This window comes from Trachypithecus francoisi, unplaced genomic scaffold (assembly GCF_009764315.1).
Source record: "Trachypithecus francoisi isolate TF-2019V2 unplaced genomic scaffold, Tfra_2.0 Lachesis_group9, whole genome shotgun sequence".
Lineage (NCBI taxonomy): Eukaryota > Metazoa > Chordata > Mammalia > Primates > Cercopithecidae > Trachypithecus > Trachypithecus francoisi.
Window position 1 is genome coordinate 21,894,366 of NW_022681474.1, and position 22,512 is coordinate 21,916,877.

Consider the following 22,512-nt stretch of genomic DNA (forward strand, 5'->3'; position numbering starts at 1 on the left):
TGTGCACAGCATACGAAGTATTTTATTGCTGGAATCTGACAGGTTTGAGCAAATTAGGAGAACAGTAATACACCTTCATATTCAAAACCAGTATTTGATTACTGTATGAGTCACTGGCTCAAGGGAATTTTGTGAATCATATGATCATAGTGACACTTTTTTGGCTCAGAAGAATGAAATGTTATTGATATATGACTCCCAAAATGAAAATGAGTCTGTTTGATTGTGTGTATGTATGAGGATAAAAAGATATCTGTTAATGATTGCAATACTTTCCGACTCATGCGATATTATCATTGCACTGAAAAAAATTGTGTTAATCTATTTCAAGGTAGTGGTAAGCACTTCCTGTACGTCAACTCATCTGGCTCCAAGGAAGGATCCATTGCCAGAATTACTACCTCCAAATCCTTCCCAGCAAGCCTCGGAATGTGTACTGTTCGGTTCTGGTTCTACACGATCGATCCCAGGAGTATGGGAATATTAAAGGTAAAAAAGGAAGCCAGAGATTTATGATCACTGAAATATGCATGGCATGTTTAAACATTGTCTTCCCTTGTCTTATTTGTATTTTCGTTGGTCATACCACCAATGCTGATGCCATTAATTTCTCATTTCTTTCTGGGGCAATGGGATGTTGGCAAGCTGTGCTGTCATTCATCTTAATCTCATTCAAGATTTATCTCGCTGACAGCTGCCACCTGAACTCAATTATGTCGAATGCTATTTAAAAGATCATCTGGAGGTAAAAGAATTTGGGCAGATTCCACATGTATCTTCTTTAGCAGCTTAGCTAGAGACAGTAAAGAAATGTGATGTAAGACATAATGGTGAAGAAGATAATTTTCTACCCAAAATTCAGTAAAGGAAAAGCAAATTTGAGATTTTAAGTGTATATCAGCTTACAGTAAAATCAACATGCATGCTCTATTTTTAACTAATTTAAAGCAATAATCTGTACCAAATGCAGATACCTTTAATTAAACAAGTTGCTGCACTTATACTTTTCATTGTATCAATGAGTTTTTCAATCATTATGAACCAATTTTAAGATCCTGATTTCTAATTAAATGATTACATATCAGCACACCACACCTAGTGTTATTAACTTACAGTTTATCCAATCCTGTTTTTTAAATAAATGCAATTGGGATTTTGGTCCTTATATTAAATGGTCCTCTGTAAATAACAGCTCTTACTAAGTTCTGCCTTATATTTACATTTATTAAAAACATTCTATGGTATCAATTTTAATTCTCACCTTCACCTGATGAGGAAAGTATATTTTTCCCAATTTTACAACAAAGAAACTGAGATTCAAAGAGCCTTAGTAACTTTTTCAAGATTTCACAGTCAAAATTCTGATTTCAAAAATCTGATACCCTTTTTTTGGTGGGGGCCAGGGAGGGACAGAGTCTTCCTCTGTCGCCCTGGCTGAAGTGCAATGGTTGACCTCAGTTCATTGGAACCTCCGCCTCCCAGGTTCAAGTGGTTCTCTTGCCTCAGCCTCCTTAGTAGCTGGGATTTCAGGCATGCATCACCCTGCCCAGCTAATTTTTTGTATTTTTAGTAGAGATGGGGTTTCACCATGTTGGCCAGGCTGGTCTCAAACTCCTAACCTCATGATCCACCCACCTCATAATCCCGAGTGCCGGGATTACAGGCATGAGCCGCCATGCCCCCACCTCAAAAATATGATATCTGTTGCCCAGTTTCGTTTCTCAGATTCTCTGTGGTCAACCAGAGAAGTCAGAAGAGAAACATGGGAAAATGAGAGAAAGTAAAAAGGCCTTATCAATTCTAGGCATCGACAGAAATTGAAACTCTTAAGTAAAAATCCAAACATGCAAAGAAAGTTGAGAATTTATCCTGACTCTACGAGGATGTCTGTTTTTTCAAAGGAAGCCAGTAAAACAACAGAGAAAGAGGTTCATTTTTAACAGTCTGGGAGCACATGAGTAAATGCAAAGTATGTAAAAATTGTATTTTTCATAGTTTTTACTTCTAATCGATGAATATTCAGTAGATTAGCCTATTGCTTATGCTAAATATTATCCATTGTAATTTATAACCATTGAGCTTCAAGAAACTCCAATACATCTTATTTCTACTGACATTATGAAACACAGATTGCTACAACTGAAGAGGACACTAGTCTACAGTTCCTCACCAAAGCAAGTATCGATGGAAAGGCCACTAGACCTTTCCGTATAATATAGGCAGATTTCCGTCACTTTCTAAGAAATTGTTCCTTCCTCAATTCAAAAAGATCACTTGTGTGTTCTTGAGCTACTCACCAGCTGGACCTTCAGTTCCTTAGTTACCCAGTTAATTGGCCCTCTGTGTTTAGCCATGTTTCTGTAAATAGCCTTTGAAATAGAAATGTTGGCCTCATGTCTTGATTTCTGATACTTGGCTTTGGTGCCTACTGGTTTTTCTCACCAGAAGGTAGCAGTTAAGTATAACGACGCTTTTCTACCCTGAACAGTTTTCAGAGAGGTCTGCTAGAAAGAATAGTGGCAGGAAATTGATAACCAGCATGATACTAATTTTTCTGTAGCAATGGTCTTGGTAGGTACATTAGGTCATTCTTGCATTGCTATAAAGAAATACCTGAGACTAGTAATTTATAAAAGAAATAGGTTTAATTGGCTCACAGTTCTGCAGGCTGTACAGGAAGCATGGCACCAGGCATCTGCTCAGCTTCTGATGAGGCCTCAAGAAGCATTTAAGTATGGTGGAATGCAAAGTGGGAGCTGTCACATGATGAAAGCAGAGGCAAGAGGGGGAGGTGCCAACATTTTTAAATGACCAGGTATCATGATAACTGACTCACTATCATGAAGACAGCATCCAGCCATGACAGATCTGCCCCCATGACCCAAACAGCTCCTACCAGTCCCCACCTCCAGCATTGGGGATTACAATTCAACATGAGATGTGGACAGGGTCAAATATCTAAACTATATCAGTGGGGTTGACTGCCACAGTGACTTTCTTTTACCACGTCCATGGGTGACCTCAATAGGGCCAGTAATAAGCTCCTTTAAACATTTGATGCAGAGGAAGAGAGATATTTCTCTTTCTTTTCGATTACAAGTTGTAGAAACATAGACTAGGCTTGGGGCTGTTGGAGGCCACCTTTCCCTACAAAGGGAGAGAGATTGTTTGACAAAAAAGCTAACACACAGGGGGACACAGAGCTAAAGAAAGGGGAAGAAACAGAAACGTACCTGCTCTGTTTAAACTCTGAATCCCACTTTTTCTGCACCATTAGAATTCTCCTTTTGTTATTTGCTACTGAAAAAGCCCTAACCATTACAGAAACTCAGCAAAAACTGTTTTCCTAATGTGTCCTTATATCACTGATGGATCATAGCAGCTGGGCAAATCTTATTTTCTCAACTATTGCTGTGGAAAATCTTGAGTTATTCACAGACTGAAAACCTTCCTAAGCATGCAGTAATTTTACATGTGGAGGAACCAATGAAGTGGAAACCCATTCTCCCTGCTCTTAGGATTGAAGCATTCCATTAGCATGCTTTTCTTTTACCTGCAAGTTTGTGCTATCTTACAATCTCTAATTTGGGTATTATAGTGCTGCAGGACCACTCCTTATAAATAAAATGTGGACTCATGTTTGTGGCTCTATTTTCACAAATAATTGACACTAAAATTCCAATTAATATAATCTGGACTTGTGGTGGGAAAAAAACTTCTTTTTCCAAGTAAAAAAGAAGTCCTTTATTCCCCTTCTCTAATAATGTTGACACCATAAAAAAATCTTAAAAGAATAAAATGAATGATCATATCTACTGTTGGTGTGGATGTAAAGAAATAGATATTTATTGCTAGTTGGACTGTCAATTTGCAATTATGAAGAATATTTTGACAATTAAAAAAATTATAATTTTTATATTTACTAAAACATTTTACATCTAGAAATTTATTGTAGTGAAATAAAGGTAGATATATATGCTATTTTATTTATAAAATTTTTGTTGTTATTGTTGTTGTTTGAGATGGAGTCTTGCTCTGTTACCAGACTGGAGTGCAGTGGCGTGATCTCAGCTCACTGCAACCTCCTCCTCCCTGGTTCAAGTGATTCTCCTACCTCAGACTCCTGAGCAGCTGGGATTATAGACAGGCGCCACCATGCCCAGCTAACTTTTGTATTTTTAGTAGAGATGGCATTTCATCATGTTGGTCAGACTGGTCTCAATCTTCTGATCTAGTGATCCACCAGCCTTGGCCTCCCAAAGTGCTGGGATTACAGGCGTGAGCCACTGCATCCGACCAAAGTTCTTTTTTTTTTCTTTTTTTTTTTTTAAATCTCAATGTTTACCCTGGTAAATATTGGAAACCACTTGAGCATCAAATAGTAGGAATTACTAAAATATAATACATTCAGTCATATGGAAACACTGCAGAACAATTCTGTGAATGAATAATTAGTGATAAAAAGAAATGTTTATTATTCTTTAATGATCTAAGCAGATTGTTAAGGAATATGTATACAAGTATGCAATTAAAAAAAATCAAATTCTGGGCCAGGCGCGGTGGCTCAAGCCTGTAATCCCAGCACTTTGGGAGGCCGAGACAGGTGGATCACGAGATCAGGAGATCGAGACCATCCTGGCTAACACGGTGAAACCCCGTCTCTACTAAAAAATACAAAAAACTAGCCGGGCGAGGTGGCTGGCGCCTGTAGTCCCAGCTACTCGGGAGGCTGAGGCAGGAGAATGGCGTGAACCCGGGAGGCGGAGCTTGCAGTGAGTGGAGATCCGGCCACTGCACTCCAGCCTGGGTGACAGAGCCAGACTCCGTCTCAAAAAAAAAAAAAAAAAAAAAAAAAATCAAATTCTGTGTGAAAATGTGTATATGGCTATAGATATTTACCTGTATAAATATATGTATGTATATATAAGAGAGGGAAAAGGAATGAATGGAGAAATACACACTACAATGGTTAAAAGAATTATTTGAACTTTTGAGATGAAAAAGTTTAGTTTTTTGAGAGATGGAGCAAGACGGCCGAATAGGAACAGCTCCAGTCTCCAGCTCCCAGTGCAAGCGACACAGAAGACAGGTGACTTCTGCATTTTCAACTGAGATAGTGGGTTCATCTCACTAGGGAGTGCCGGACAATCGGTGCTGGTCAGCTGCTGCAGTCCGACCAGCCAGAGCTGAAGCAGGGCAAGGCATCACCTCACCTGGGAAGTGCAAGGGGGAAGGGAATCCCTTTTCCTAGCTAGGGGAACTGAGACACACAACACCTGGAAAATCGGGTAACTCCCACCCCAATACTGTGCTTTACCAAGGGTCTTAGCAAACGGGCACACCAGGAGATTATATCCCACACCTGGCTGGAAGGGTCCCACGCCAGCCCACAGAGCCTCCCTCATAGCTAGCACAGCAGTCTGAGATCTAACGGGAAGGCAGCAACAAGGATGGGGGAGGGGCGCCCGCCATTGCTGAGACTTAAGTAGGTAAACAAAACCGCTGGAAAGCTCGAACTGGGTAGAGCCCACAGCAGCTCAAGGAAGGCTGCCTGTCTCTGCAGACTACACCTCTGGGGACAGGGCACAGCTAAACAACAACAACAGCAACAACAAAAAGCAGCAGAAACCTCTGCAGACGCATACGACTCTGTCTGACAGCTTTGAAGAGAGCAGTGGATCTCCCAACATGGAGGTTGAGATCTGAGAACGGACAGACTGCCTGCTCAAGTGGGTCCCTGATCCCTGAGTAGCCTAACTGGGAGACATCCCCCACTAGGGGCAGACCGACACCCCACACCTCACACGGTGGAGTACACCCCTGAGAGGAAGCTTCCAAAGCAAGAATCAGACAGGTACACTCGCTGTTCAGCAATATTCTATCTTCTGCAGCCTCTGCTGCTGACACCCAGGCAAACAGGGTATGGAGTGGACCTCAAGCAATCTCCAACAGATCTGCAGCTGAGGGTCCTGACTGTTAGAAGGAAAACTAACAAACAGGAAGGACACCTACACCAAAACCCCATCAGTACATCACTATCATCAAAGACCAAACGCAGATAAAACCACAAACATGGGGAAAAAGCAGGCAGAAAAGCTGGAAATTCAAAAAATAAGAGCACGTCTCCCCCTCCAAAGGAATGCAGCTCATTGCCAGCAACAGATCAAAGCTGGACAGAGAATGACTTTGACGGGATGAGAGAAGAAGGCTTCAGTCCATCAAACTTCCCAGAGCTAAAGGAGGAATTTTGTACCCAGCGCAAAGAAACTAAAAATCTTGAAAAAAGAGTGGAAGAATTGATAACTAGAATAATTAATGCAGAGAAGGCCGTAAACGAACTGACAGAGATGAAAACCATGACATGAGAAATACGTGACTAAAAACTGCACAAGCTTCAGTAACCGATTCGATCAATTGGAAGAAAGAGTATCAGCAATTGAGGATCAAATGAATGAAATGAAGCAAGAAGAGAAATCTAAAGAAAAAAGAAGAAAAAGAAATGAACAAAGCCTGCAAGAAGTATGGGATTATGTAAAAAGACCAAATCTACGTCTGATTGGGGTGCCTGAAAGTGAGGGGGAAAATGAAACCAAGTTGGAAGACACTCTTCAGAATATCATCCAGGAGAACTTCTCCAACCTAGTAGGGCAGGCCAACATTCAAATTCAGGAAATACAAAGAACGCCACAAAGATACTCCTCGAGAAGAGCAACTCCAAGACACATAATTGTCAGATTCACCAAAGTTGAAATGAAGGAAAAAATCTTAAGGGCAGCCAGAGAGAAAGGTCAGGTTACCCACAAAGGGAAGCCCATCAGACTAACAGCAGATCTCTCAGCAGGAACTCTACAAGCCAGAAGAGAGTGCAGGCCAATATTCAACATTCTTAAAGAAAAGAATTTTAAACCCAGAATTTCATATCCAGCCAAACTATGTTTCATAAGTGAAGGAGAAATAAAATCCTTTACAGATAAGAAAATGTTTAGAGGTTTTGTCACCACCAGACCTGCCTTACAAGAGACCCTGAAGGAAGCACTAAACATGGAAAGGAACAACCAGTACCAGCCATGGCAAAAACATGCCAAAATGTAAAGACCATCGAGGCTAGGAAGAAACTGCATCAACTAACGAGCAAAATAACCAGTTAATATCATAATGGAAGGATCAACTTCACACATAACAATATTAACCTTAAATGTAAATGGACTAAATGCTCCAATTAAAAGACACAGACTGGCAGATTGGATAAAGAGCCAAGACCCATCTGTTTGCTGTATTCAGGAGACCCATCTCACATGCAGAGACATACATAGGCTCAAAATAAAGGGATGGAGGAAGATCTACCAAGCAAATGGAGAACAAAAAAAAGCAGGGGTTGCAATCCTAGTCTCTGATAAAACAGACTTTAAACCATCAAAGATCAAAAGAGACAAAGAAGGCCATTACATAATGGTAAAGGGATCAATTCAACAGGAAGAGCTAACTATCCTAAATATATATGCACCCAATACAGGAGCACCCACATTCATAAAGCAAGTCCTTAGAGACTTACAAAGAGACTTAGACTCCCATACAATAATAATGGGAGACTTCAACACTCCACTGTCAACATTAGACAGATCAACGAGACAGAAAGTTAACAAGGATATCCAGGAATTGAACTCATCTCTGCAGCAAGCAGACCTAATAGACATCTACAGAACTCTCCACCCCAAAGCAACAGAATATACATTCTTCTGAGCACCACGTCACACTTATTCCAAAATTGACCACATAATTGGAAGTAAAACACTCCTCAGCAAATGTACAAGAACAGAAATTATAACAAACTGTCTCTCGACCACAGTGCGATCAAACTAGAACTCAGGACTATGAAACTCAATCAAAACTGCTCAACTACATGGAAACTGAATAACTTACTCCTGAATGACTACTGGGTACATAACGAAATGAAGGCATAAATAAAGATGTTCTTTGAAACCAATGAGAACAAAGATACAACATACCAGAATCTCTGGGACACATTTAAAGCAGTGTGTAGAGGGAAATTTATAGCACTAAATGCCCACAAGAGAAAGCAGGAAAGATCTAAAATTGATACTCTAACATCACAATTAAAAGAACTAGAGAGGCAAGAGCAAACACATTCAAAAGCTAGCAGAAGGCAAGAAATAACTAAGATCAGAGCAGAACTGAAGGAGACAGAGACACAAAAAACCGTCCAAAAAATCAATGAATCCAGGAGTTGGTTTTTTGAAAGGATCAACAAAATTGATCGACCGCTAGCAAGATTAATAAAGAAGAAAAGAGAGAAGAATCAAATAGACACAATAAAAATGATAAAGGGGATATCACCACCGACCCCCACAGAACTACAAACTACCATCAGAGAATATTATAAACACCTCTATGCAAATAAACTAGAAAATCTAGAAGAAATGGATAATTTCCTGGACACTTACACTCTCCCAATACTAAACCAGGAAGAAGCTGAATCCCTGAATAGACCAATAGCAGGCTCTGAAATTGAGGCAATAATTAATAGCCCACCAACCAAAAAAAGTCCAGGACCAGATGGATTCACTGCTGAATTCTACCAGAGGTACAAGGAGGAGCTGGTACCATTCCTTCTGAAACTATTCCAATCAATAGAAAAAGAGGGAATCCTCCCTAAATCATTTTTTGAGGCCAACATCATCCTGATACCAAAGCCTGGCAGAGACACAACAAAAAAAGAGAATTTTAGACCAATATCTCTGATGAACATCAATGCAAAAATCCTCAATAAAATACTGGATCCAAACCGGATTCAGCAGCACATCAAAAAGCTTATTCACCATGATCAAGTGGGCTTCATCCCTGGGATGCAAGGCTGGTTCAACATACGCAAATCAATAAACGTAATCCAGCATATAAACAGAACCAAAGACAAAAACTACATGATTATCTCAATAGATGCAGAAAAGGCCTTTGACAAAATTCAACAGCCCTTCATGCTAAAAACACTCAAGAAATTCGGTATTGATGGAACGTATCTCAAAATAATAAGAGTGATTTATGACAAACCCACAGCCAGTATCATACTGAATGGGCAAAAACTGGAAAAATTCCATTTAAAAACTGGCACAAGACAGGGATGCCCTCTCTTACCACTCCTATTCAACATAGTGTTGGAAGTTCTGGCTAGGGCAATCAGGCAAGAGAAAGAAATCAATGGTATTCAGTTAGGAAAAGAGGAAGTCAAATTGTCCCTGTTTGCAGATGACATGATTATATATTTAGAAAACCCCATTGTCTCAGCCCAAAATCTCCTTAAGCTGATAAGCAACCTCAGCAAAGTCTCAGGATACAAAATTAATGTGCAAAAATCACAAGCATTCTTATTCACCAGTAACAGACAGACAGACAGCCAAATCAGGAATGAACTTCCATTCACAATTGCTTCAAAGAGAATAAAATACCTAGGAATCCAACTTACAAGGGATGTCAAGGACCTCTTCAAGGAGAACTACAAACCACTACTCAGTGAAATCAAAGAGGACATAAACAAATGGAAGAACATACCATGCTCATGGATAGGAAGAATCAATATTGTGAAAATGGCCATACTGCCCAAGGTAATTTATAGATTCAGTGCCATCCCCATCAAGCTACCAATGAGTTCTTCACAGAATTGGAAAAAGCTGCTTTAAAGTTCATATGGAACCAAAAAGACCCCGCATTGCCAAGACAATCCTATGTCAAAAGAACAGAGCTGGAGGCATCACGCTACCTGACTTCAAACTATGCTACAAGGCTACAGTAACCAAAACAGCATCGTACTGGTACCAAAACAGAGATATAGAGCAATGGAACAGAACAGAGTCCTCAGAAATAATACCACACATCTACAGCCATCTGATCTTTGACAAACCTGAGAAAAACAAGAAATGGGGAAAGGATTCCCTATTTAATAAATGGTGCTGGGAAAATTGGCTAGCCATAAGTAGAAAGCTGAAACTGGATCCCTTCCTTACTCCTTATACGAAAATTAATTCAAGATGGATTAGAGACTTAAATGTTAGACCTAATACCATGAAAACCCTAGAAGAAAACCTAGGGAATACCATTCAGGACATAGGCATGGGCAAGGACTTCATGTCTAAAACACCAAAAGCAACGGCAACAAAAGCCCAAATTGACAAATGGGATCCAATTAAACTAAAGAGCTTCTGCACAGCTAAAGAAACTACCATCAGAGTGAACAGGCAACCTACAGAATGGGAGAAAATTTTTGCAATCTACTCATCTGACAAAGGGCTAATATCCAGAACCTACAAAGAACTCAAACAAATTTACAAGAAAAAAAACAACCCTATCAAAAAGTGGGCAAAGGATATGAACAGACATTTCTCAAAAGAAGACATTCATACAGCCAACAGACACATGAAAAAATGCTCATCATCACTGGCCATCAGAGAAATGTAAATCAAAACCACAATGAGATACCATCTCACACCAGTTAGAATGGCAATCATTAAAAAGTCAGGAAACAACAGGTGTTGGAGAGGATGTGGAGAAACAGGAACACTTTTACACTGTTGGTGGGATTGTAAACTAGTTCAACCATTATGGAAAACAGTATGGCGATTCCTCAAGGATATAGAACTAGAAGTACCATATGACCCAGCCATCCCATTACTGGGTATATACCCAAAGGATTATAAATCATGCTGCTATAAAGACACATGCACACGTATGTTTACTGCAGCACTATTCACAATAGCAAAGACTTGGAACCAACCCAAATGTCCATCTGTGACAGACTGGATTAAGAAAATGTGGCACATATACACCATGGAATACTATGCAGCCGTAAAAATGGATGAGTTTGTGTCCTTTGTAGGAACATGGATGCAGCTGGAAACCATCATTCTCAGCAAACTATCACAAGAACAGAAAACCAAACACTGCATGTTCTCACTTATAGGTGGGAACTGAACAATGAGATCACTTGGACTCGGGAAGGGGAACATCACACACCCGGGCCTATTATGGTAGGCGATGGGAGGGGGGAGGGATTGCATTGGGAGTTATACCTAATGTAAATGACAAGTTGATGGGTGCTGACGAGTTGATGGGTGCAGCACACCAACATGGCACAAGTATACTTATGTAACAAACCTGCACGTTATGCACATGTACCCTAGAACTTAAAGTATAATAATAAAAAAAAAAGTTTCTTATTTTGCAGTCTTATGTATTTTATAATTTTTCTACCTGAAACTTGTATTAGCTTTCCAATAAAAATTACATATTTCTGAAGGGTCCTCATATTTGGAAGGGTTGAGAGACACTGCCCTAGTATGTGCCATAAACACATGACCACTTGTGTTAATAATAGCAAATGTGGTTCCAGAGTACATGGTAGCTTACAGTTGTCTTAAACTATTTCTTACGTTGATTATAGAAACCCTTCAGAAGGGATGTGGCAAAGAAAATACCTAAGATGAATTTTCAGAGGCAAGGGTTTATGAGGCAATAAAAATAGGAAGGCCTTCTCAAAAGAGATTCTGAATTGTAGATTGTGGGAGTATATCTCCTTGTCACCATGAATTTTCTGAAATCCCACTAAAGGTTATGCATTCCCTGCCCTTCCAGGATCTGCTCTGTATTCCAGAGAACTACACTTCCCTGGCTCCTTTGCTTTCTGCCTTCCTAGGTATGTTTGGTCAATGGAAGGTACCCACCAAAGACCTGAGGACAGGAAGAGAAAACGAGCCTTCCTCCTCTCTCTTCCTATTTTGGATTGAATCTCTAACTGTACCTTATCTGTGACTCAGCTTCCCCCAATTAGGCCTTGCTTCCTTAGTTCCAGCTCCCATAGAACATGCCCGAAAATTTTTCTATTCTTCCAGCAGCTTGACTTTGGCGACTTTCTTCCTTTGTCCCTCTCGTTTTAGGGATGGAAACATTCTACATATGGTAGGTTGCATCGTAATTTCCTTGCTGACTTCTCATCTGTTCCATAACCTTTGTAATCAGTCCCCTATATCTCTATATTAAACTTCCTTTATTTGAAATATGTTAGTTTAGCTACTCTAAACTTGATTTTGTCTGATATAAGTGTGCACTGTAAAAACACAAATCTTTTGATGCTATGACCTTACAAAATAATAATTAAAATATTGAGTGACAGTCAGCTTCAATTTGTCCTCGTAACATTAACTTATTTCTTAATAAGGTTCTAGTAAGTGGTAACAGAAAATATGTAAACAGACAAAACAGGTAACTATGAGACCTTCTGTTTGCTTGCTGAGAGAGGCATTTTATTTTGAATGGTAAGGAAGCACTTCTCAGAAAGATGATATTTGGATTTAGTGTTGAAAAAACAAGAAGGAGCCAGCTTTGTGAATATCTGAAGAAAGACTGCTCTAAGCAGAGGTTACAAGCTAGTGAAAAAGCTCCCATGTAGAAATTTCTAGGGCTAGCATAGCGGGAACAACATAGACCAGAAATATAAATAAGATTGAAGATGTAGGAAGAGACCAGGTCATTTATGACCTTGTACATGATCATTAGATTCAATTTTATTCTAAAAACCATGGAAAGCCATCAGAGAGTATTAACATGAAAAGTAATCTAATTAAAAAAATGTAAAAGGGCTGTTGGGCTGCTGTATGGAAAAGGGCTGGAATCTGGTGGGTAGGAGGAAATCGAAGTGAAAGTGAAACTTGATGTCTTAGTTCTTTCAGGTCGCTATTACCAAATACCGTTGACTGGGTGACTTATAAACAACATAAATTTATTTCTTCTAGTTCTGGAGGCTGGGAAGTCCAAGATCAAGGGACTGGCAAGTTTGATATCTCACCAGACCTTTTCTGTGACTTCACATAATGGAAAAGGCAGGAGAGTTCTCTTCTCTCTCTCCTTTTTCTCCTCCCTCCTCTTTCTCCAGATATTCACAAGGCTGGCTTCTTGTATTCAAACATCATTTTTCTCAGAGGGGCTTCCTTATCAGTTGATATAAAATACGTCTCTCAGCAGAAGATGAGTAATTACTTATCAAGGGAAACTGTTTTTTTTTTTTTTTCCGGAGAACTATATCACACATGGAAAGTTTCATAGCTACCTGTGTTGTTTGTCATTTCTCTTACTTGACTTCAGTCTCTTTATAATGTCACTAATCCCATTCATGAGGTCTCCCCCTTCATGATCTTGTCCCTCCTCTAGGCCCTACCTTCTGATACCATCACCTTCGGGGTTAGGATTTCAACATATGAATCTTGGGGAGTAATATTCAGTCCATTGCACGGGAGAAAAGTGAAGATGATTTCAGAAATCCAGGGTCACAAAAATGTGGCTTGATTTAAAATGCAATATAAAGATAAACTGAAAACCAGTGTCTATAAATAATGCATAGGACTTAGATCTTCACTGACATTTAAGATAATTTTCTAAATAAAGCATATCTAAATTTTATTAGCATATTAATGAAGTGTATCATGTAAAGCGAAAGCAATAAACTACTTGTATAGTTGATGAGATCAAGGTGAAATTCAATTATGATTTTCCTATTATGTTTTAAGATAAAAAGCCAAACTATGCTGATTTATCTCAGCCTTCAAAGTAGAGGGCTGCATAAAGAAAATATTTTAGTGAAATTAGGAAGACTTCAATATCTTTTCATCGTAAATGACTGATAATCAGAATAAAAAAATGTTCACATAGGCATCAATACCCTCCAATTGAAGGCTGAAGGAATTAGGGAACAATGCTAATTTGTACTTACTTAATAATTGCTTTATTTTCTAGTAATGCCAAACCAGAAGAACTTACAAAGATCAGTTTCTTTCTGTCTTTCAATTACCTACTTACATGTCAAATTAAAAGCACTCTTTAAAATGATGGTGGTCACTTTTTGATCCTCCTTGCCAAAAGAGCCCTGAATGAAACCAAATTAATTTCCCATTATATTATTTAATTACAGTTATTCAGCTTCCTACCTTCTGTTTTGTTTTGATGTTTAATGCTATCTCAATTGAGTTGGTCTATAAAAAGCAGTTAATTTGGCACTGGACAAGATGATTTCTCTAAAAATATCTAATATATTTTATTACTTCAGACTTATTTTTAAAGAAATAAAAGGAAAATGAATAGGTAACTCACAATTTATATTTTTGTAATATTTTTGTAATTTATATAAATTTCTAATTGCTCATGGAAAAAAAAAGCTACTTTCTAAAACTTCCATGATAACAGCTAAGTATATATATATATACTTATATATATATACACACACATATACATATACACACATATATATATATATATATGAATGGGATTCCAGAAACCGATTGTTCGTATTTTGGTTGAAATAGTCTCTATCTTAGATTTCAGGTGTTCTTAGGCCTCAATGAATTTCAGTAAAACCCATAGGATAAGACATTGAGCATGTAAATGTTCCAGTTCAGAAAACCATTATTGTTGTGAGCTGGTGCTATTGAGTTTTGTTTTGTTTTATTTCAATGTAATATTTAGGAAGATAGTAAAAGCAAAGAAAAAAAAACAGAATAACATCAGAGTCGGACTTAATATCAGATGGTTACGATATGCCATACACCAAAGTCCTTTATCATAAATTGATTAATCTGATTCTCACACCCTCCAATGAGGCAAGTACTGACATTATCGATATTTTAACAGATAAGGCAAATGAGATAGACAAAGCTTCAGGAATTTCTCCAAGGTCATAGAGCTGGGCAGATTTTCCCACATGGCCTATCTCTACTCTATGCTTATAACTGCTGCGCTTTTCTGCCTTTCAGAATTAGAGGGCTATTTTATGATATATTTAGGGTTTGCATTTTCATTATTCAAAATTGTCTTATATTTTCTACCAGTAGTTGATAAAATTTAATTCTTTAAAAGATATTTTGCATATTTCGTGTTCTGCATATTATACTTTTCAGTATACATTTGGTTGGAATTATAAATTTTACAAAATGGCATCATGGTAACTTAGTTAGATGTGTCCCCAAATGCTTAGTGTGTGTGAGTTTAGTGTGGAGGATGCTGTTAAGTATTTGTTTTACCAATAGTTGCCTATAAGACATACCATGCAATCCTTTTGTTCTGTTGCTTTGTTTTTTAATTTTTTATATTTTTGAGACGGGGTTTCACTCTATCACCCAGGCTGGAGTGTAGTGGTGCAGTCTTCACTCACTGCAGTCTCGACCTCCTGGGCTCGAGTTATCCTCCCACATCAGCCTTCCTAGTAGCTGGGACTACCAGCATGCACCACCACATCTAGTTAATTTGCTTTTTGTTTTGTTTTGTTTTTGGGTTTTTGTGTGTGTGTGCAGTGATGGGGTTTTGCCATGTTGACCAGGCTGGCCTTGAACTCTTGAACCCAAGTGATTTTCCCACCTTGGCCTGTCATAGTGCTCGGATGATAGGTGTGAGCCACGCACCCAGCGTGTTCTGCTGCTTGAGATGATTAACTTTTGAATGAGCTGCTCAAGGTCAAGGGCCACCAAGACTATATCTTCTTTGTCAAACTCACTGAAGGCCCTTCTGGTCAATTTTGTAATCATCTAGAATTTGTCATTAGATCTACAGTTGTCCTGTTAGAATTGGCAGACATTTCCGGAACCCATTCTTTAGGCTAGTGCAAGAGGAAATTCTATTCCCTGTGATGATAGCAGACATCTCATCATCATAATAGGCAGTTTAGCAGAGAAGAAAAAGAGTCTTACCCCAACTCAGCCTGTCTTAAATGCAGAATGACTGTGGGCCCTCTGGGGTGTGGTGCAGAGACACATGGCACCCACAGTGGAAGGTCTTTTGAGGTAGTAAGGCTTTTGATATATCATTCAACAATGATTCTCACAACCCATAGTGGATAACACAGCAAAAAATATAAATAATGAACCAATGAAATATGGCACATAGTGAGTTTCTAATAATAGAGGAAACGCATTGATACTTACGTTCCCTTAATCAGGTACTAGGTTGTCATTTATTGCAGTGAAGTAATAATTTAGAAAATGATAACCCTTGTTACTTAGCTGCTGAAAAGGCTCTGGTTATTCCCATGAGATGTGACCATACAGATTAGGACCCAGCCCATCTCACAGTTATCACTTGTGCCGCAGAAATTTCTCCAGGCACATGTCGAGTGAAAAGAGAAGTAAGAAAAGAACTTGAAGTTTCAATAGCAAAAAATATGTGAAGTTGAATATTCACTTGTATTTACGAAAAACATTATTTTCAGAAATTAAAATTGGAAGGCCAGGCACAGTGGCTCATGCCTGTATTCCCAGCACTTTGGGAGGCTGAAGCAGGAGGATTTCTTGATGCCAGGAATTTGAGACCAGCCTGGGCAACATGGCAAGACCTTGTCTCTTTAAAAATAAAAATATATTCAGGATAAAAAAATGAAAGGAATTAAGTGGGTGCTAGTTTGTATAACATATGCTTAAGGCAATATAACCTCAGGACTTTGTGTTGTGTTTCTTTTATTATTGACACTGTAAAAATGCATTCTTATTGTGAAAGTTATTGAGTGGCATTATCAGTATTCTGTCTCTAATTTTATTCATTTTCAAAGTACATTTTAACTAATTTTCTAGACTAACCAGTTCTCTTTCAATGCTGAACTTCATGGCCAGTATTTCTACAAGTGGTGTTAAATTGCTTATCAATGGTAGCTTTGGAGAATCATATTAGATAGTATTTAAGAGACGTATGCAATTATCCACATGCATAAAAGGTAGGGAGATGTGTGTAGAAGTTTTTAAGCATACTTAACAAATTTATAAATAGACTTGCAGAAAACCTAGATTATACCTTAAATCTGAGCATGCCTTACTATTTTCAGCAGAAACATGAAAAGTAATGTTCTAGGGCAGTAGCTCTTAAGGTATCACTCATCCTGGCACATTGAAATCATTTGTACAATATGACATGAGTAATGTGTTATAGCAATAGTTTAAATGAAGCAAGGTATTTTTTAATGATTTCTTTTTCTCTTTGTAAAGAATAGATTCAAGTTTCTCCCTCTATAATATCTATGTTTTCTATTTTAATCTAATATGTTTTATTGGATAGCAGAAAAAGGCAAGGTTTGGTCTGGTGTGCTAGAGACACTTAGGATCCTGTGGCAGGGTACACTTAGGAGTGTGTCAAGCATACAAACATGATCTATCACATAGTAAGAATCACCAGCTCTTATTAACACCTTAACAAAGATGGTTGAATAGATCTTGATAGCAAAGAGATACTTTGACAGCTGTGCCAGAGTAAACCTTGCTAAAATGTACTATGTATCTTCCATTGTTAATAATAGAAAATATAAACCATAGGATGGCAAAAAAACAACAACAACAACAACAACAACAACAAAACACTGCTATTAAGTTTGCTATTGAATTATAAATTAGGCAGGATGGGAAAGCACCACGCAAAATGCAAAGGTCGACACTCGAGAGAAAGAGCTAATCTAATTTGACCTTCAAAGCAGACTTTCCTTTCACAATATAATAAAAGTAGAAAAATAAAAGTGAACTCAACTTGAAGAATTATGCAACTAAAAATTAAAATCAAGTCACAGTTTTAAGACAGAGGCATGGGAATTTGCAAAAGAAGGTCTTTCTTACACCTGACTACAAATGGACTAGGTGCAAAGTCACCTTGAGAAAGAACCTAAATCAGCTTCGCTTGGAAGTCTGGGTCTGGAGCTGAATATTATTTCTTTATAAAGACCATTTAATATATTTGAAGCTCAAGTAACTTCTCTTTTACATTTTTATTTCATGAAAGCTACCCACCTTTATTTTACTTACAGATTCTGGGTTTAATGCCTTGTTTAGGAAACCATTTTCTGTCATAAAATAACAAAATATTTTCATTTGTTTTAATAATTATATAATTTATGATTTTAATAATTATATAATTCTGATTTCTAGTTTTAACTACTTAATCTAGTTATAATTCATTTTTGTTTACGAGTGGTGAGAGGTTAGAATCTTCTGATGGCTTTTTTCCAAATTGCAGTATAGTTGTTCCAATATCATTGATGTAATTCTTTGTCCTCTCCTGTGGATTGGACATGCCTCCACTATCATATGGTAAATTTATATACACAGATGTAAATTTTCTTTAAATGTGTGAAAGAATGATAGCTTCTCAGTTGGATACGAAGATAGGTAGATAAATAGATATTAGAAATACAGAGACAAACCATAATCCTCTCTATCCTTACTGTTATTGGCTTAATTTGTCAATGTAGGAAAAAGGTATTTTAGAAGCCTCCAGTACAATTATAAAAGTGTCTATTTGTCTTTTTATCTGTCTTAGAATTTTTTGTGTCAAAGTTATGATGTTGAATGCCTAAAGATTCAGACAGTTATGTCTGTTTGGAGAATTACAACTTTTATCAACAGTAAATGGCCCTCTTTATTCTTTCCCTGGAAATCCTGTATTATTTGTTAATAATATGGATGTTCTACTGTCTTCATTTTTTGTTGGATTCATATAAGAAAATAAAAACTTTTATCTGAGCAATGCAAGAGTCCTATTAATTATTACATCCGGGGAGACATTAAACTGAGATAGCAATCACACCCTACTCCCCTGGGTTTTTCTTTTTCCTTTTTTTTTTTTTTTTTTGAGACAGGATCTTGTACTGTCAGGCTGGAGTACAGTGGTGCAATCACAGCTCACTGCAGCCTTGGCTTCCTAGGCTCAAGGCTCAAGCAATTCTCTGGCCTCAGCCTTTCAAGTAGCTGGGACTACAGATGTAAAAATCATGCCCAGCTGATTTTTTTTTTTTTTTTTTTTTTTTTTTTTTGAGAGAGAGAGAGAGAGAGAGAGATGGGGTCTCACTATGTTGCCTAGGCTGGTCTCCGACTGCTGAACTCAAGCTATCCTCCTGCCTCAGAATCCCAAAGTGCTGAGATTACAAGCCTGAGCCACCATACTAGGCTTACGCCCCTTTTTGAGTTATGTAGTTATCTCTTCAAACTGCTTGTGATTGCCCCAAGCATCTATAAATTAACCTAATAATGCTATATCAGACACTGTAACCTACACCCTGTAGCTTCACAATGCATAGCCAATCACTTATCAATGTTATTTTTGCAAACCAATGGAGAATTCCTGGCAAACAACTTTGTGTCAACTCACTCCCTATCCCTATTTTTGCCTTTACAAATCCACTTGTAACTGCTGCTAAATGAAGTGTATATTCAGGGCAACTGGAATCTATGCTCCTGGGTTTCCATCCTCAAGCCTGGTCCAAATAAACTCTCTTGTTCACATTAATTTCACCTCACCTTCTTCTTTTTAAATCAATATATATATTATCTTGATTTTAATTATTCCATGCTTCTTGTCTTTAGTTATGCCTTTTATAAACAGTATATGGCTGGATTGTGTTTTTTTTTTCACACAATCTGAGCTTCTGGTTTTTTAAATGTATCAATTCAGTCTTTTTATATGTTGTAGTTACTGTTTCATTGTCATATAGATCTTTTGGTTATATGTTTTCTACCCCCCCCCCCCACCCCCACTTGTGTCTTTTTGGCTTTATTTTGGGTGTTTTTTTTTTTTTTTTTTAGATGGAGTCTCTTGTCACCCAGGCTGGAGTGCAATGGTGTGATCTTGGCTCACTGCAACCTCTGCCTCCTGGGCTCTGGTGATTCTCCTGCCTCAGCCTCCCAAGTAGCTGGGACTACAGGTGCCTGCCACCACACCTGGCTATTTTTTTGTATTTTTAGTAGAGATGGGGTTTCACCATGTTGGCCAGGCTGGTCTCGAACTCCTGACCTCAAGTGATTCACCCACCTAGGCCTCCCAAAGTGCTAGGATTACAGACGTGAGTCATCACACCATGCCTACTTGAGTCTTTAGATGGGTTGGCTAGATTTCTTTTGTTCTTCCTTATTTCCAGTGTTTATAAGTTTTACTTGCTGTGCCTTTTTTTTTCTAAAGTGGACTCATTTTTTATTGTCTATTATGAATGAAAATTAATAACCTATCTACCACCCACTAAAAGTAGATCTTTGGCAAAATTTGATTGGCCTGAATCATCTTCCCTAAAAGCTCTATGACTTATTAAAATTGTCTGGAACTAAAGTGTAAAAAATTTCTCTACCTTCTTGGCAATCATATTCATAAAAATGACCAAGATCTCTCTTCAGTTTTTCAATTCACAGTGTATTATCATCAAGTAAAACTATGCATTTTGCTGGATGATAATATCAAGCAGTGGGCAAGTTATCTTTGCTTACCACTCTTTATTAATGCCTATGCAATCTACTATATAGGATTCTTTTTGTTTGATATGCGTATTAGCTTGCTAGAGTTACCATAACAAAATACCTAGACTGGGTGGCTTCAACAATAGAAATGTATTTCCTTATAGTCATGGAGGCTGGAGGTCCAAGATCAAGGTGTCAGCAGGTATGGGTTCTTCTGAGGCTTCTTCCTTGACTGGTCACTGGTCACCTTTCCACTGTCCTCAGCAAGGTTTTCCCTCTGTGTAGGCATATCTATCCCTTATGTTTCTTCTTATGTCTTAATTTTTTCTTTTATAAGGGCATCATTCACATTGGATTAGGGCCTATCCTAACAGCCTCATTATAACTTAATGAGGCCCTGTCTCAAAATACAGTCACATTCTGAGGTTCTGTGGTTTAGGGTTGCAACATACAAACTTTAGGGGAACACATTCATCCTGTAACAGTATATTTTGCTCATATGCATTTCAGATAAGTGCAAAATGCTAACCTTTTGAGTTCCTGATTGAAAAAAACAATCATGTGTCTATATTGGAAAGATTGGTTGGATATAGATTTCTAGGTTGAAAATTATTTTTCCTTACGTAATTGAAGATGTGGCTGCACTGCATGCTAATATCCAGTACCTGGCTACTTTTTAGAAGACTGATGTCTGTCTGATTATTTCTCCTTCAGGATTTCTACACTACCTACTTTTCCTCATAAGTGAATAAAATGTTCTTTTTGTTCCCCAGAATCCATAAATTTTCCTGGAAATTTAATGAGCCCTCATCATTTGTCACCTTAGGGAGATTTTCATCTATAATTTACTTGGTTATCTCCTTCAAGGAAAACTATTAGACAGATCTGCAAACTTCTGGACCTTTCCCCACCAACCCCTCACATAAATTCACAACGTTTTCAGCTTTTAGTCCTCTGGCACTGTGGTCTTGGACGATCACGTCTTTCAGTTTTCCAATTCACTTTTTGGTATTTAATCTGGGTCAGTTCTGCTGTTCAGTCTATCTCTGAGGGTTTTATTTTTACAATCATACTGTTAATTTCCAAGAACTCTGAATGCTTCCCCCCTTTCGTATTTGCCTGTTAGATATGACTGACACCCAGATCTCTCAAGGAAGTTAATTTTATTTCTTTCTTCATTTTACCATTGGTTCTATTAACTGTCTTCCCCATGGTGTTCAGTATTCTGTTTAATGTAGAGTTTCTGTTTTACAGTCTTTCACAACTGTCTGGTTACTTAGTATTAGTGTTCTATTTCTATAGATAGATGAGTCTACATTGAATATTATTACTATGTGTGTTTTATCTTCTCACACCAAATAAGAAATTTCCTTTCCCTAACAGTGAATATGCATTCTGATTCAGGATCTCTGGTTTCATATTGCTCTGATGTAAAGGGCTAGCTGTTTTCTAGTGTGTTTATGTTTATGATGTATTGTTAGCTTGTTTATGTGTTGAAGGAGGTACACGTATTTTTATGGCAGTCATAAGGGATATTGCATCATTTCTCTGGTCTCAGTTCAAACTCTTGGAAACTCCTATGTCGGAGCTCCATTTCAGCAATGTTTACCCATCTTGTCTGTTCTGGGTATGAATGCTAGAATCAGCAACTCCTAACCCAAGGAATCAGCCTGGCTCTTCTGGAGTCCTTGGATTAATTACCAGATGGTGACGTATACACAGCTCCTTCTCTTTGGTCTTCATCTCTTTGAGTTATTCCAGAATTTGGCTGGAACAGTTCACATTTTTGTCATTGGTACTGATCTTTTCTTTTACTTGTAGGTGTTCACAAATGCCTCAGTTCTGTTTATGTATTTTCATCAAACAGTTTCCATTTGATTTAAAACTTCCAGAAAGTCCTAACTATGTTTGTAAGCTGGTACCTGTGATCCTGATTTTCCAGTGCTTCTGTGGATTTATGTCAGTGTTTTCCTGTCTTTCCAGTGGGACATTTTTGGAGAGTATAGATAAGTGTGTGTTTCAGTTAGCCATCAGAACCAGAAATGATTTTTCTAAGTATTTACAACTTTTGAAGAACCTACTGAAAGAACAGTAATTCGGCTCGGAAATTCATTTTTTTCCCCATTTGCTGCCTTGCAGTGTAAATTTTCCTTCAATTTGAGGGAAGGTGTTTTGAAGGCATTCTGAAGGTGGTCTGTGTAGTGATATTGTTCATTGAGAGAAAAGCCTATAAGTATCAGGCTAACTAACATTAAATGCTACATGGGTC

General features: G+C 38.0%; 1 protein-coding gene across 1 annotated transcript in view; it reads left to right on the forward strand.

The window, feature by feature from the left end:
• Window positions 1–22,512, forward strand: part of MALRD1 (MAM and LDL receptor class A domain containing 1) — a 702,910-nt gene that overhangs the window by 515,251 nt on the left and 165,147 nt on the right. The window contains 1 exon segment of the mRNA XM_033209380.1: window positions 332–489. Within this exon segment, the coding sequence (XP_033065271.1) occupies window positions 332–489 (158 nt within the window).